General features: G+C 44.2%; 1 protein-coding gene across 8 annotated transcripts in view; it reads left to right on the top strand.

Annotated features, from left to right (window-relative positions):
- Positions 1–17,355, top strand: part of LOC121603563 — a 45,496-nt gene that overhangs the window by 3,531 nt on the left and 24,610 nt on the right. For 4 of the 8 annotated variants that reach the window (XM_041932471.1, XM_041932470.1, XM_041932469.1 and 1 more), the window contains exons 2-4: positions 94–582; positions 1,405–1,954; positions 13,924–14,011. In XM_041932471.1, coding sequence (XP_041788405.1) covers positions 523–582; positions 1,405–1,954; positions 13,924–14,011 — 698 coding nt within the window. In that variant the 5' untranslated portion in view covers positions 94–522. The remainder of the gene's footprint in view (positions 1–93; positions 583–1,404; positions 1,955–13,923; positions 14,012–17,355) is intronic. The other 4 variants (XM_041932467.1, XM_041932468.1, XM_041932466.1 and 1 more) reach the window with 1 other exon arrangement.

Here is a 17,355-nt window from a genome sequence, read left to right as displayed (position 1 = left end):
GTGTTCATTAGCCTTTTGCACGGCGGGCAACCACTGCCACTGCTCTGACATTGACTGAAGTGCAAGTTGTTGATCATCCCGTTTCCCGGACAGGTTGCGAAATAACTGTACCGAGGCCAGTGTATAATAATAGTGAAACAGTGAACAAGTAGTGGAAGTATAAATTGCAAAATGTAAATAAATGGAATTTGGAAAGAGAATAATGCTATCGTAATTGTGTTGTTAAGTGATATGAAGTTAAAATGTATTAAAAAGTGATAATCATAATGATCGCGGTGCAAATCCAGCCGACTGGTTCGGAAGAAAGATTAGTGCAATTATACAAAAATTCAGCATGTTAAATTGTGTTAATTCAACTTCAGTTCATTTGTGTGAAGTGCAAAAGGGGAAAAAATTCCCAATATCCAACAAAAATTACTTGAGAAAATCAATGTCATAGCATGCACTACTGCTAAGAGTATCCGAAAAGAGTGTACGTATGTGTGTTTGTTGCGTGTGTTGCGTTTGTAAAAAGCAAACAACATGAATAGTAACGGCAACGAGGGAAAAACAACGACAGCATCTGTCTACCGTCTACTGCAGGTAACTCCATCTTCACGCTCATGCTCGTAGACAATAATATTTGTATCTAAATCAAAATCAAAGTGAGCCAATCACTCAATTTGCTGCCCAATCGATCGCATTTACATGATCAGACCGTTGGCGGTAGTAAATAAGTATCGCTCAGGTTCCGATCCGATATCGTCAAATCGTCCATTCATCCAAACAAGGAAACGGCCTCACCCATCAGCAGCAGCAAGAAAGCGATCGATCTCTATATAGAAGTAGAACATTAGCCAGCCGGCCCTGCCCGGTTACAGCCGGCTGAGCTGTATCTGCTCGATCGTCAATTAAGATCCACTTATGATGTTGTCTGGCTGCGCAACGTTCTTCGCAACAGTAGACCACAGCATGCGAAAGCAAGAGCGGGGTAGTCACCACCAGTGCCAGTGACCGGCAATGACGCGTGACCGATTTGTGCAGAAATTTCCGTCGACCCTCTCTGCGTTTTACCACTGCCTCCTGATGCACCCTTTAGCTACCCCTCCGTTTTTGTGCCATATGTTTTCACGCTTGTTTTAGAAACCCTTCGATCGTGAGATTAATTACATGCAGCAGGGTGGCCTTTGGCTTTTCGTTGTCGGTGCAGATTGTTGGAGATGTTTACCTAAAAAGCAACAAGCAGCTTGTTTCCTGGACCGTAACAGTTTGATTTGATTTTAGAACTATAGGGCCCAAAAAAGATCATCATATTAAAGAGAACATCTCATACCGTTTAGAAGAAAATCCTTTTTTTAAATCATGTTCTTATACATTTTATACATTTTATGTTTAACCCCTTTTCTCGTTACCCGTTACTTGCAGAATCCCGCACCAATATGCATGTTTTACTTTGCCCATCCATTCGGCATCACTTCCCCTGCCAGTGGTGCGAAGCTGGCCCAAATTCGGGACAGTGCCACGCAAGGATGCAAACCGAACGGACCTTCGGCCGGACATGACGCCACTGCCACCATCAACGCCCCCAACGGGGAGCAAAAGCAGCAACGTAAATCGAATGGAAAAGTGACGGCGAACGGTGCACGACATCCATCGAAATCGCACCGGAAAATCAATGGTCTTCAGGGCAGTGATGGTGCAGTGGATGGTGGTGGTACGAATGCGAACCATACGGCACACCGGGAAGCAGCACCAAGAAAACACCACAGAAAGCACCGGACCCATCGAAGGATTAGTAATTTCGAAAAGTTTCTGCTCGAAATCCAACACGCACACACGTGCGGCCGTGGCTCGTCGAAGGTGCGAAGGCTCGACCGGGAAGATCGGCTAACACCGCTGGTACCGTGGCCAAGCACCATCTGGAATCGGGAGTTTCTGCTCCCAACGCTACTGCAAGCCTTGGCCCAGCAGCACGGTAAGTCCCAAATTTGCACACTTTTTTTTTGGTGAGTTACGCATCGTGGAGCCGAAAATGTGGAATGGTTTATGGTACAGTTTTTCGTCTTCCCTCACTCTCTCTCTCTATCGGTTTTCCCGGCAATTTCATTCCATTAAAACCCATCCAAACAACCAGCAGCGATGAATCAGCTCGGCTCCGGTTCGGGACACTCATTCCGGCTAGACACTGCATGCGAGAGGGCAAAGGTGCCGGTTCGTACGGCGGCAAATGCCAACTGTGTTTGTGTGTGCGGGGCATGTGTGAAAAAAATGTAAACAAAACAGCTGATGGAAAACGTGTTGCTAGATTTTCCGCTCTCGGCCGTTTTTGAGTACACGATCGGTTTGCTCTCTTGAGTGTTTTCCCGCCGGAGTGCATCCAGCTGGCACTCACTCTCCCTTTCGAGGCAAAGACGGTGCTGATGAGTGCCGAAGGGGTGCTTCTACTTTTGACGGCTAGTGTATTGCTGTTAGAACGGTAGAATAACATACTTTTTGGGGAATGTGGTAAGAGATGAATGGAGTCGCGAGACTCAAAATATAGACCAAAAATGCTAAAAATAGCGGTTTATACTTTTTATTATTTAAAAAAAACGTCTCAAAAATAGTAAAAATGATTATTTTAAACGGGCTTTTACAAAATAAAATCCATCAATCAAATTATATTGCAGTGGAAATAGCTTTAAATCATTACTTTGAGTTGTATTTTTTAAGCTGGGTTCTGTTTAAAAAATGAATTATTTGTCATTGAAATTATTTCCGAACTGATGTTTGTCTTTTTATAAACACTATCTATTGACTGCCTAGTGTTACAAAAGCTTAGCAAGCCTGTATTTTCTACACAGTAACGCAACGAAGCTTATAATCTCTATCGCTGCGTGTGCTCCCAACCATGCGTTCGATGAGTGTCATCGGCTACTATGGTAGTAGTAGCATCTCGATCGATCCACCAACCGCTGAGTGAGTGCTGGTCGCTCGGTCTCGCAAATCGGTTCCAAACGTTCGCATGGCCCAGCCTAGGCTGCCTGGCTTGGTCCGTTCGCAGCTAAACCGTCGACATCGAGTCTGTTGACGGCTGCCGACGGGGCATGTAGTGTCGTTCGCTCGAAAGTCGGAGTTGGTGTTCGACCCAAACCGGGCCCAAACCCAAGCCACTGAACCGGGCCGGATGCAACGAGCAAACAAAGTGAGACACAATCGAAGGTAAAACGCGGTTACGATTGTTGTTAGTAGCTGACATCGCGCGTCAAGTTTGAAAGACAAATCGGTCCCGACCGTAGATCGCGTATCGCGCTGACGGTGCTTTTTTCTCTGTGCAGCACACAATACTTTGCCGGCAAAAGTGCAACGACGGTGTTCGCGAGTGTACTAGCAGAGAAGACACCTTCGCACGCGTGCTGGTCAGTGACGGTGACCTCGCGAGGTCATCACTTGGTAGGGGATGGCCGGTTTGTCGTGTCTGCGGTGTCGTGTGCTTGTAAGGTGAAAGTGAGATGCGTGCAACGGTTTTTTTTATTGTTTGTTTTGATGGGTGGTTGCTTCTTTCAAGGGGGCTACGGTTCATCAAGTGCTAGTGAAGAGTTTTCGAGAATCGAACAGCGAAGCGAGCAACCGTTTTTTAGCGCCCCCAATCCCCTGGTCTATTATTCTATTCACAAAACGAAAACAACCGCTCGATATGGTGGATAGTGGTGGAGTGTTATCGCAGGTGGTGTAATTTGAATAATTATAAAACATTAAAACAAGGCGCACCGATTTGCAGGCTCGTAGTATACACACTCCGAACACCGCACAATGGTAGTGCACAGTACTACGCAACAGGCGATTTGAACAGGCGAGCAACTCGAAGCAAGCGTCCCGGCTGCGTCAAGAACTGGCAATACTTTTCCTCGGGCAATTAAGCAGAAACACAGACGGCCGGCACCGGCCATGACCACAGTACGGCCCGGTGCATTTTGTTAAGGTAGGTTCTCTAGTCCGCTTTGAAAACTGTTTAAAGGGAGACGTTGGAAATGAAAAATTTGCAACCCATTTTTCCTACCATCCCATTCGACCTCTCCCAGTTTTCCAAACATTTCCGCTTCCTAGTTTTTCCAAGAAATTACATGCAAACAAAACCAACCCGAGTTGTGCACTGGTGTGTCCTTTATCTGGCGAATACGAATCCAGCACAGGGAAAAGCTTGTTTGGACTTGCATTGCTTACACCCTGCTTGCCTGGCACCATCTGGCGGACTGTGTGAATGGGAAAGCCAATTTTCTCATGCAGGAAGTACTTCTTCTTGGAAATGAGTGTCCCTACTTGTTGCGGGCCAGAGAATGAGAACGTCTGAAAACATGTTTGCGTAGCGCTGAAAGATCGCAAAAACGGGAATGAGAATTGAAAAATCCAACCCTGCCTGAGGGTGTTTCTAACAAACTCTCCACACAGCTGCTTTTAGCATCGTGACACTAATAGCATAATTTTGTTGTACTAACTGCATACTTTTAGGCGCATTCGTTAATAACACTTGCTGAGCGTTAAATAAAATGCACTTTGCAAAGCTTGTATTTTTCTATTGAATCTCTTAAAAATGACTCAATATTGGTGAAAAATAATTCGCTCTGCGTACATTTTGCCAAGCCCTTCGTTAAACCGTGTGCAATATTCTATTACACATGTTGTACACGGGAAACACGAATCAATTTGCTTCCTCATCCTCATCAGTCCATGCCAGTAAATTAGGTTCTCACTCGTGTACAATCGATCACTTTTCCTTGAGCGCATGTTACCCATTAGGTAGAACAAATTGCCGACAACCACTCGGTACAGCCACACTACTTACGTGCCAAGTTCCCGTTCCGACTCATCATCAAGCCGCCGGGACACTAAAGCGGCTATCAATGGTGATGTAGCTCGTTCGACTATCGATTACAAGACTTGTGTGAATGTTTGAGCAGGAAGACGTAAAAATAAAACCACTTGATTACGACGGGACGTTGCTTCTTCCGTAGCAATAGTTCGTTGTATCAGCGTATCCATGTCTAAAGCAAGAGCACCACTCTTTCTAGTGCCACAAACGAACCGTCCAGTTTAGTTACACCGAGCCAGTCCTGAAGCGCTTTGGCGGAGCAAAAGGAGCACAAAACAGCTGGATCCGTTCCCTTCGTTTCTAGTTCATAATTTATCGTCTCAAAGTTCGTTGAATTCAATTCACACAAAGCGAAGGCGGGTTTCGTTCGCGTGTTCACATAAAACTTTCAAACGTGAAGAAAACTTTGAAACCTTAACAACAGTATGTGCTCTTCAAACGGGCCCGGGTCGTGTGTATGCTGCCTAGCGGGAGGTTAAATGAACAGTCCAGGAGGTTTTTGAGTGGAGCTGTGGACTCCAAAAACAGCTTGTACTTCAGTTTTGAACAGAACGAATTGGGAAAGTATGTATGACTGAAAGAAAAGGCCCTTTTTAATAGTTGATGTGCTTGAGGCGAGAGAGAGAGAGAGAGCGTTGTTGCTGTATACTCTTTGGCTATTTGATTCATTTTTGGCAAGAAGGTCCAAAGAGCAATCGCCTAACACCACCAACAAGTGTCAGTCAATAGTATGAAAAGCAGTGTTAAAGATGATATCAATCAGAGCAGAAGGTGTGTGACTTTAAGTGTAAGCAATTTCATTATGCCTCTGAGGTGTAGAATATGAAGAGGAAATGTTTTGCATTTGATTCTAATGAGCCTTCTCTCATTCTACCTGCTAATAATATCTCTCACTGTAAGAGCTGAGCTCTCTTCAACGAACCAAATAGTGCATCACTCATTAAAACGTAACGTAAAATATTTCCCCGAACCATGATATATGCTAGAACCGAAGCGCTAGACGGAATAAAACAGACAGAAAACAAACACAACATTCCGCACCGACATACATTTACGACATGTCCTTCTCTCCATGCTTCATGCATCCGCCAAAAACGAAAGACGTAACGAGCGTAGCCGTGCTAAAGAATGAGTCACCCGAGCTGAAGGGTCATATGCTGTAGGGCGACGGTGAAGAATCCACAATTCGTCACCACGAAGAACGGCTCCCGGTCCCATTGCATGGTATCCCAATTTCCCATGTGGCCCCAGAATATCCGATCAACTGCTCGCTCGGTCGCTTATTAGTGGAGCAATTTGAGCGTCGTACGAGAACGAGAGAGATTGAGAGATGGAGCGAGAGGTTCTAAAAACTCTGGGAATCATTACTGGAGACCGAACCGTAACCATAGACTATAAGGTCTAGGGATTCCAACAACTCCCGGAGTCTGGTACATCGTTAGGTACGTTCCGTGCGTTAGCATAAACTATTTTTGGCTCTACAGGAAGGTATGGGACGGTATGGAACTGCAGAAGGGAACGGAGCATAATATTAAAAATAAATACAATTTGATTCATAGTGACTCTGGACGGGGGAAAATGGCCAGAATGTTTTACAAAAAAATGCAAACACATGATGTCTACCATCTGTCGCGGGTAACCTTATCGACATTCAGCCACGTACATATATGTCACAACCTATCCATCCGTATGCTCTGTGCTGGATACACTCTCGCGCGATATTGTATTCTATTCTCTTACGCCAAACCACTTTAACCAAGGTACCGAACCGAAACGTTGTCTAATATGATTTACAATGATGCATATCTCGTGTTATAATATTACCGCCACAGGAGCATTTGAAGCTGTCAATGAAGATTACCTTTGTTGAGAGTAGGCCAGTGTCAACTCATGGTTCTAGAAAGCTTTGAATTAGATTCGTTTCGTACTTCAATTTTTCCAACCTGCTTTTGAATGAATGGCGCTTGGTTTTGCCTTTGCTTCTGAAGCTCACGCTATCCCACACTCTTTTTGGATTAGGTGACAACGTGTTGCTTATCTACAAGGAAGCGTCACGTAGCGCTCGTATAGGAAGCACTTGTGCCGGTTCCTCACGGATGGGAATGAATTGCGCTGGATGGTGCTTTCTGTTTTTATCGGTCGTTCGTTCTTAATATTTGCTCCAATAAATCTCTTGTACATTTTTTCAGTTTTTTTTTCTGTTGTTGTATCCACACTGTGCTCTATATTTTCCTGCTGCAATATGCAGCAACCATAGGGAGAAGCCCTTTCTCGTACTCCTCGTGCGCGATCCTGTGACATGTGGGGCGTGTAGATAATCTTGCTTGCGTTTTTATCGTCGTCACTCAACGTATAATAAACCTCTACATTGAGCGAGTACATTTGCCTTCCCAAGTGTCGGTTAGAGCATCGTTCCTGCTGCGCCTCATTCCTCTGCAGTGTACCCACGTTGCTGCTTGCACTCTTTCTACTCGCACACGGATTATGCCCATCGATCTGGTGCATGTGTAGGTACACACCCCTCATGGATTGTTAGAATGCACCCTCGCTGTTCCCTTGCTGCAGTGGTTGCGGTTTGCCTTTAAGGGGTTTTATTTTTTTATAGAGATTGTTCTGCTCCTCCGCAGCTCCACTGGCCTCTTGTCTTCGTCTATTTGCAGCAATTGTGTTACGATCGATTGAAGGGATAAACGGTTGGGAAAGGTCATGGTCACGGATGGATGGGAGAGATCCCCCCCCAGGACGATATGGAGTGTAAAATGTGGTGGCCAAGCATAAAGGGTGACAGCTGTGAACATTTTGCTGATGCACTGTACCAATGGGAAGGTAGGACAAGAGCTTTCTGCGATGATATGACGGTTTAGGGCTTAATTGATTCTTGCGAGCCTTTTCGATCGGAATGGAAAATTTAACAGAATTGAGTTAATCCTTTCTCTTACAAAAAAAGTTAACAAACGGTCGTTATTGTGATGTTAGATAAATAAGAGTTAAATTTAGCTCATAGTTCCACTTTATTTAGCAATTTGGCAAACAAAACCTGCATTTAATTTGGCCTCATTAACTTCACGTCCGAAGCGGTCTCCTAGTGTGTTTTAATTTGCAATTTAAATTATGGTAGATTAAACAAGGCGATTTCATTACCGCCGTGGACTTAATATCACTCAAGTGACGTTTTAAATAGAATAATTGCCTTCATGAGATTGCAATTTTTAAAACGATTTCAACCCGTTGCATTTTGCTTGAAAGAATGTATTTTACAGTGCAAGTGCGTTTTTTGCCCCTCCTACTCTTGTATCACGCTTATCAAAACAAATCATTACCATTCTTCGTTCGACGGTCATAAAACGCGCTGCAAAGCATGACCCCTACAACACTTAATTATGTCAACAAAACTGTGACGAACAGAGCGTGAGCAGTGATAAGATGAATCGTAAAGAGCCTGTCTCACAATCCATCACCGACCGTCTGGCAGCATCGAAAGGATAGGACAGCCGAAACAAAAATCGTGTTTAATGGAGGGCGCCTGTAACAACAGACCCGCAGGTCGAGGAGCCCTACGCGTCAGGAGGGGCTGAGTGATTGAGCATCGGTCGGCTTCGGTCAGCACATTTATCGATGAGACGTGACCTCGTCGGTTCGGGAAAGTGAGAAGATTGCTGTGCGGTAGCGGTTGTTTTGGGGAACTTTTCTTTCATTTTCTTTGGGTGTCATTTTTACTTGCTTACGCTTTAATGGGCTACAAAGCGTTTTCATTTTTTTGCATGCTTTTTTGTCGTCTACCGTCGATGAAAGCTTGTTAATCTCCAATCGGAAAGAACTGGGAACTGATGCGTGAGAGAAGATGCGACAAGAGCGTTCGAAGATTGTTGATGGCATTTTGTAGCGATGGTGCGAGAAGATGAGTGTTATGATGACAAAGATTCTTGTTGATGTTGATATATTAACATTTTTCCAACAAGAAGTGCTTGGCATCATTAGAAGCACGACATTACTTGAATAATAAGATGTAGACTTCATGTAAACACTACTGAAGTGATCCTATAGAGCACAATTTTGCTTAAAAAGAGTTGTTACTACAATGGTAGTACTCATAACTACTGAAGCTATAAAGATGTCAGCCAATTAATGTCAAACAGCTAGACTAAAAGCTTCCACCTAAAATTAATGTACATTTTAAAATGTAATAATTATGCTTATGACGCTAACACGTGTCACCATCATCAACACCCAACCGAAAACGAGGTTACGAATGCTTACCGATTCCTGCTTACGGTCGGTCCCTTTTCCACCTGTACTGAAGGGTTTATGTGTTTGTGGCCAAACCGGACCACTACTGTTCGCCTGAATGGAGCAATTAATTTCGGACACTCCAACGAAACCTAAAAACCGGCAAATCGCACCAAACAAACAGGAAACCACTCCGGACCACGTGCTAACTCGGCAGGGAAATGGGGCTACCGCTGCCCTGTGCGCACTGTGCGCGCTCACTTACCAAACCAACTGCGCCTTACGCCTTCCACCCTAAACGGATCCAATCCCACACGCCTTTCTTATCGAAAAGTGTGACAGTGTGCCACTGGCCTGAAGCAAAACTTTCCGAGACTACTTACGCGTGTGAGTTAGCCTAGCTTTAGCCGGTGCTTTTTTCCACCCACATCCGTTTTTTTGGCTTCAATCTGGGTCAATAGCCGGTATGGGTCAATAGCTTTTCCACTTTCCGCCGGTGTGCTGATTGGGAGAGGGGTGGAACATTCTGTCCCGACTTCGACACCGGCAACGATCGATCAGCACCCGCACGAGTCGGAAACAGCGAATCACAACAACGCATTAGTACATATTACGACTGTTCCTTTTGGGATTTCCTCCGTTTGTCCGTTGGTGCAGGACATTTACCCCACACCACCCATGTACCGTGTGCCATAAGACGGTGGCAGAGTTCTATGGTGGGGCGCGGATCTAGTTCAGACGCGAGTTTAATTGCTCCTTTGCCCGACCTGGCCGACCGGCCCGGCCCGAAACCTAACCTCATTCACTTTCGTTAACCCCTTTTTCCTACTTGGGTGTACTTAAAAACACTAGACGGCTAGGCGGCTCGCTTAGTGGATGGTTTTTGGGGTGTACATTTAAGGAGCGATGCTGGTAGGACGGTTTTTGGCACGTCACACGACGACGATGGGGATAGCTGGTAATTGCAGATCAGCATGCCCATCAGGAGAGTCGGACAGTTGTCAGGACATGAAATTCTCTAATCTGATGGCTAGATAGATAATTCGCGTGCTGCCTCCTCCTCTCCCTCTCTCTCTCGCTCTTTCTAATGTTAAGGTTTGTGCTCAAGTTTCAAAACATCCCTACCCTCAAACCACCAACGTGGGTGGGGGAGACTCTCTCCTCAATTAGGGCATAACTTTCTTTGTTAGCATTGGGAGGTGTGCTAACGATGTAAATTTTGGTCCATACTTTGTGGAACTTAACTGTCCTGCCCAACATTTTCTGCCTCAAAGAAAAAAAAACATCAAGCGAAGAACACAGCAGAACACTTACAAGCTCTTGAGGACGTGCCCACGGCCGATGGTGTGGGGCATGCCCCTGCTTCAAAGCATGCCGTGCCTGTACAGGTGGTCGAAACGAAAGAAAAAGAGACCCTCCTAACTAAGCGGCACAACTCAAACAATGTTTATTGTTTTAGTGCCAATACTCGACCGAGAGCGTAGGCAAATATTGCGCTAGGGAAAGAAAAACTCAGCAGCAGCATCCCCTTGATACACAAGGGCCCGGCCCAGAAGAACCACCGCGTGCAAGCCAACCCAAAAACCAATAAACAGTGAAACTTGAACGCTCAGAAGCCCATCTCACCCGACCCCCGAGGTTGGGAAGCAACCTAAGCTTTTACTAACCTTCGCAATGACCTTTCGTACCTGCTGTATTCCTGTTACTGGGACTTCATCATATTACACATCGGCGCACGGGAGTTGCAGCGGAAATGTACCGCTCTCGCCGCAGACGACTCTGTATCAATCGAGCACAGGGAGGGAGCTTTCACTTTCCAACGTTTCAAGATTCGATATTGAGCCCTGCGAGATACAAGGATGCGAAATGTGAATGCAAAAGAAAGGAAAGTCAACATTGGTGGCAGAAAACACAATCGGTCTACTGGTTTCGGTAGGTTCTGGATTCTCACTTGAGTTGATTCAATTGATGATGCTTTCAAGTTCGAACATACCGCCACAGTTTATCGCCGGAGGCCTACCTCAACGGTAACACGGGGATGTTGTTGGTATTGCAAAAGTAATCACGAAAGAAAGTGCTACCATTTGGAAACCAGTTGCAAACTAAGTCGGAACAACATCTTATCTTGACGAATGCTTTTGTAACTTGTTCACAAACACAAGGATGGATAGTTATTTGCTTTCAAAAGCCATCTAAAATCGATCACATCCTGTACTTTGTTAGTGTGCTGAAGGTGTACCATTATAGAGGGCGTTTGAATGATTAAGTGCGATCGAGAACGGTGCTCCTGTGCACAGTTTCTTTATCAGAATATGTGATGAATGTGGACGATAATTCACTTCTTTCATTCACATAATGATGAACATCATTTTGGCAAACGCTTTACAAAACCAGACCTTCTTTAACGTTACCAATTTATATGTGTGCACCTTTTATGAAGGATATGATGGGCGCATTTTTCACTCCTCAAACACGTCTTCCCGTTACCGTACCATACCTTAAGCTACACGTGTTCCACTCACGTGTTGATTAGTGCTCAGCGCGCTATCAATCCTCATAATAAAATAAATACATGCGCCTACAGCGCTTTGCAATGCTAATAATGCAAATGACATTTATTAAATGTTGGAAGTGTTTTTTTGTGTGCAAACACCGGTTGATAATAATACTTTAATAGGGTAGATAAATTCTACGAGACGTCTATAAAACACTCATCAATCAATCCTCCCCGTGGGGCCGATGCCGTTTCTTTGAAGGCATATTATAAATTAGCGCTGAATGTCATCGACTTTAACTTGGTTCATTAAGCGCTTTGCAGGCCGTGTGCTCCGTTGCACCGTAATTGAATGGATCGATCTCACGTTGCATCGATCGTACCCGGTGGAAGCTACAACCTACTGGGGCAATGCAATTGATTATACACCACCGTGTTTCTGATTGGGGTTTCGCTAATTCAACGCACGAGGGTGACACAATATTGTGAAGAGTGGATTATAAATGGTCGCACTCTGATGCACGGGAGGTAGATTGAGTTATTTGCTTTAGACCAGAGAATTGTTCGACTGTTGCTTTAAAGATCTATACTTTTCCAGGTATTTTAAAAAGTTCAACAAAGAGGAAGCCTTTCATGGTTTCAGTATTGGCTACTGCAATACGGCTACATCCAATGCTATATTGGTCGTATAGAACAGCTGTAACCCACGCTATTTCTCCCGCAATCGTACAATTTGATTGTACCTTTAAATGTTCCTCTGTCATTGGACTTTATGCGATTGTAGTCTACAGTCTAGACAGAGCAAAAAATAATAATATCTTCACCCAAACACCACCGATCAAGAATGGAACAAAGCTCTCGCGGACACGATGAGTATCGTCTTCCTGGTTCCAGCTACCCTGATCCAATACTCCACTAATTGACACATTTGCCATCCTCGTGGTAGTCTTCCCCTGTCAAGGCCCAGCAAGACTCCCACGGCGGCTTGTAACGCAAACATATATTTTTCATACACACCACCTTCTAAACCATTTACTCTCTCAGCTTGTATTTGCCGAGCTCACGTACTTCACTGTCATATCGACCACTAGAGATTTTGTCTGAGTGGTGTGTCTTGCTGTGGTGGCGCTTCGTCGATTGCTACCGTTATACGTGTGGGAGGGGGGGGGGAGTGTATCGATCTGCTGCGGTAATGCCCGTTCGATGCTCAAGGTCATTCGAAATCGTCGTCACGCCGTTCTGATCACCCAACATGATGCTTTTACATTCTTCTTCTACCCCATCTCCCACGGGGCCAGCTCGCCGTATTCTACGTGGCGAACGGTTTGGGAAAGGACGATTGAAATGGTACGCTCCCCCAAACATCCACCAAACCAACCCCATGCCTAACACCTTCCAAACGTCGTTTTTGTTGTCTGAAAGAAATACGTCCGTTTCAAAGCTCAACGGTAGGAGGAGTAACCAATATGCATTATTTATTTACTGCACCAAATCCAACCAACCAACCAACCAACCAACCCTCTGCGCCCAATATCATCGGGGCTTGGGTGATGAAATGTAGCTCAATCTGATGGTGTTTTTAACACACATTTAATTCATTTACTCGTTTTCACTTTTGTGAAGGGGAGACCGCGTGCGATTGAGGGAGCTTGTTTTGGTTGCGAATGCGGGGAGCTGTTGCAATTGTCTCGCCTTACGTTGATATAAGCGCCATCAGGCAGAGATAAGATCTACGATTCAACGAGTGTTTTATGGCGGTTTCTAGTAAGGCAATAAGTATTAAACAATAAACGACAGGTTAGCATGAGCGTGCATGTTAGTTTGACGTTAGTTCAAGTATTTATATGGTTGTCTATTGCATTGAGAAGGATTTAAATTATTGTAACATTAGTACATAAAATCAATATTTTGTTGACAAAGATGCTTCTCCCATACCCTCGATAGCATTTAATTGTTTGATAGAGCTGATATTAAAAAATGAAAAATGACTGTGCAGTGGAGCTGATCCAATCTCGCTTAATTACACACAAACCACACCGAGTACCGCATTATCAAATAATAAAACAGCAAACAACGAACGCATTACCAATGGACTGTTGATTTTGAAGCACCAGCACTTAGCTGGCCTTACTTCTGTGTGATGGGGGGGGGGGGGGGGGGGACAGCGTGAAACAATCGAAACACGATCGTGAACCATATCTTGGTCAATCGACACGTACGCACGTACGCCCGTGGAACGACGATGCATCGGTGGTGGTCAAAAGCAACACGTAGCGATGATGTATGATAATTGTGTATGTGTGTGTGTGTGTGTTTTTGGATGTGATTGATTTAATTGCTTATTATTATCTCTTTTTTACATTCTTTTCCACAGGACGCAAAATTCCGGACATCGAGCAGATCCTACGCACAGTACGGTCCGCGTGGAATACACCGAACTCGCAACGATCACACTTGCAAAGGTAATAATGGAACGTATTTTAATCGGTTGACAAATGGAATGATTAATCAATGATGTTTCTGTGTAGTGGAAACACGAAACTGCCAGACCTGACCTATAAAGTTTTGAGCTTTGAGTGGATCTTGTTTTCGTGGGACCTGTTTAACCTGCTTCATCTGCTTGCGCTCTGGTTGAGCGGAACGGATGAATTGATAGCGTCCTTTTTTTCCTCTATCAGTTATTTTCTCTCCATTTTTTTGTGCGTCCTCCTTCAGCACGTGGGAATAATTAAATTATAATCCACACACCCAGAGTAGCTCGCATTTTACCCACAAACACACAAAACGAGGGATTTTTTCTACTTCTTTCAATGAGCACCCTCAGTCGCAGGAAGTAAGGTAGCTTACTGTAGAATCTAACCTCTTCCGGTGAAACCGTGGTACTGGCACAAAACTTGAAAACGCCTTCAAAAATACAAACACCACGTCCTCTCTGACGAAAAAAGGGGGTTAACACGCGTGAATAATTAAAGGCACCTCCGTTTTGGTAGTATGTTCCGGCCAAGGGTTTTGATGCGAAGCTAGAATAAAACGGTACGGAGCAGAAAACGGAAACTACCATCGGTAGTAGTAGCAGTAGTAGCAGTAATAATAGTAAAAATATAAACAGCTCCACAATTATTAACCGAGGAAATGGGTGTAAACATCCGCCGCTCGGCGTTTCGAAAATGTTCACTCCTGGCGTCAGATTTTTCACGCTTAAACGGGTTGGAAAAGTCGAATGAAAAGCTTATTAGTAACCCGAGTTTATGGAGAAATATGGTACAGTAGATGACCGCTAACTGAGAGGTAAACAAGCTCCAGTTAACGAACAATGTTCGCTAACTGGAGTGACGTTTCTATGAATTGATTGTTTTGATTGGCGTTGACTGGAATAAACATACCAAACTTTTTTTTTTCATTTATGTTGATATAAAATATAGTAATTCGTGTAATAACATAAATTAATATCAAACGTAGGCAAAAGACCTTAAATTTGTTTGAAAATGCACATTTGCGATAAATTTCTCTTCATGAGATTCCGGATGTTTCATGTTTTGACGTTTAAGTGTTCGTTAACTGAGAACCACTCCAGTTAGCGAACCTCCAGTTAAAAAGCACTCCAGTTAAAACACATCCAGTTAGCGGTCACCTACTGTATGTCTTGTTCATCGGCCTCCGCAAATGTGTTGTTAGATACTAACAAAAATAAATCCATTTTAAAACGAATCGTAGCCTTACAGTTTACACATTAAGCACCTCCAATAAATCCTCCAAGGATCGGCTACAAATTCGCATCTTGAAATTCGTTTCATGAAACCAAGCTCAACAAGTGCCATTCCCTACTGGGCAGCAGCTTATCGCCAAAACCCCCAAAGCACCGATTTTCTGTTCCCCTCTGGACCCCGTTCATAATGACCCCCCGTTCAATCCATTCTGATTCTGCACGAGTGCTCCCTTGATTGAATTTAGGATCAACTGTTTACGACACCTCGGAGGCTTGTGGAGCGGTTTTGCTGAGCAAACCCCAAACCCTCATTAAAAGCGTGCGTTAAGCAGCAGTGATCCAACAAGAACGATATCCCACGAAAAGCATCACCCCAACAATTCAAACGGATTCAGACGGACATTGCCACATTGCCGAAATGGGGCTGCACATTAATAATGCAAGTACATAATATTCTTGCACCAAACGCAAGGGCCGCCGAGAGCACGAGGGTAGAAGGCGCGCACGTACGTGCTGGGAGAACCTGTCCCGCGCGGCCGTAGTGGTCGACGGGGGAATGTGTTTTGGTGAATTGCTATATTCCCAACACCTGACAAACATCAGCAGACGAAGTTGGTTCGTGATTTTTCAGCATTTCCAGTCAGGTGTGTGCAAGGAATATGTTTCATCTCCTGGGTAATCAGGTTGAGTGTGGAAGCGATTTGATGGAATCATGATTTGGCTTTCGTGGAGAAAACACGAACAAACCGTTCTTAGTAGAAAACCATCTAACATACGCCGCATTCCCAGATCTATTAGCTGCTAATGATGCTCTGGAGGTAGTTGCTAGCGTTGCCTGAATTACAGGATATTGGTATGTCTTTTTGTCTACCGATACTGTCGAAACAGTGTTTAGTCCACGTTGCGATTCATCATCGTAAACTATACGCGGAAGATTATTTGCGACAGTAATAATGAGGAATGACCTTCAGTACAGAAGTTGAACGCAGCTATTTGAATTATTATTTAAATCAGTTTTAATGTGTAAAACAGAGTTATGCTAAATTTTCCTTTCAAATCCCAAACACACACACAGTCACTTTTCGACGCACCAGCCATTAGTACACTGAGTAGCGTAGCGCCATCTATGAAACGGTAGCGCAGACTTTCAGACCCCAGACCTCCTACTCACATCGAAGCAGAAAGGGAAAGTGACACCTAAAAAGTTCATGAACTTCTTCGTTATGTACCTGAATAATGTATTAACCTATGTGGTGCCCATCTGGTCCCCTTGGCGGTAGGTCCCTTATGGTCAGTGTAGGTCTCCCTTACCCTGAACCGTTGCGTGAGGAGGGAACCTGTGAAGCTCGTCTCGAACCTTTGCGTGTTTGGGAGCACACTGGTGCGCATTAGTATTCTCGCCGGTTGGCTTGGCATTATAGGCGGCTTTTCTCACTCCGTATTATGCTGTTTTAAAATAGCTTCGTTACATATGTCTGGCCACAGTAAAGGATAAGGAACGACATACAAAAGGGAAATCTTTACGATTACTGTATTGCGGTTCCGTATTGTGACTTGCGTTTGTTAAAGCAAATGTATCTTTTTGGTATGTTTTTACTCAAAAAGAAATGTACAAAAATTAAATTATCGTTGGCTGATCGATGTAACCAAGTCTGACAACTATAGAAAAAAGGAGACTATCCAACCGACACCGATATGATGCCCCTTTCCTCTCAAGGGAATAGGCAAGCGTCTTCCGGCTTTGGGCTGTGTCAGAAGGAATAGAATACAATGATCTAAATACACACACACACACTCAATCGAGCAGGTATGATACATAAATAATGAAGAACGTGTTCTAACCTATCTAGCATGTAAGTTGTCAAAAATTGTTAAAACTTTGGCTGGCTTGGGATTCCCCGGAATGACAAATGGACACCGTTGCGTGACAACGAACCTGCTTTAACCTTCTCATTCGGATGCAGAGCCACTAATGGAGGTAATCTATCTTTTTTATATTACATCTACTTCTGTTGTAAAAGAGTGTATAGATGGCCCAAAAAGTTGTTTCTTTGCTACAATACTTTACGATACATGTGCAAGCAAAAAATATGAAAGTAA

The sequence above is a fragment of the Anopheles merus genome, chromosome 2R (assembly GCF_017562075.2).
Source record: "Anopheles merus strain MAF chromosome 2R, AmerM5.1, whole genome shotgun sequence".
NCBI classification, from domain to species: Eukaryota; Metazoa; Arthropoda; class Insecta; order Diptera; family Culicidae; genus Anopheles; species Anopheles merus.
Note: the sequence above shows the minus strand (reverse complement) of the source record. Positions and strands in the feature narration are given on the sequence as shown.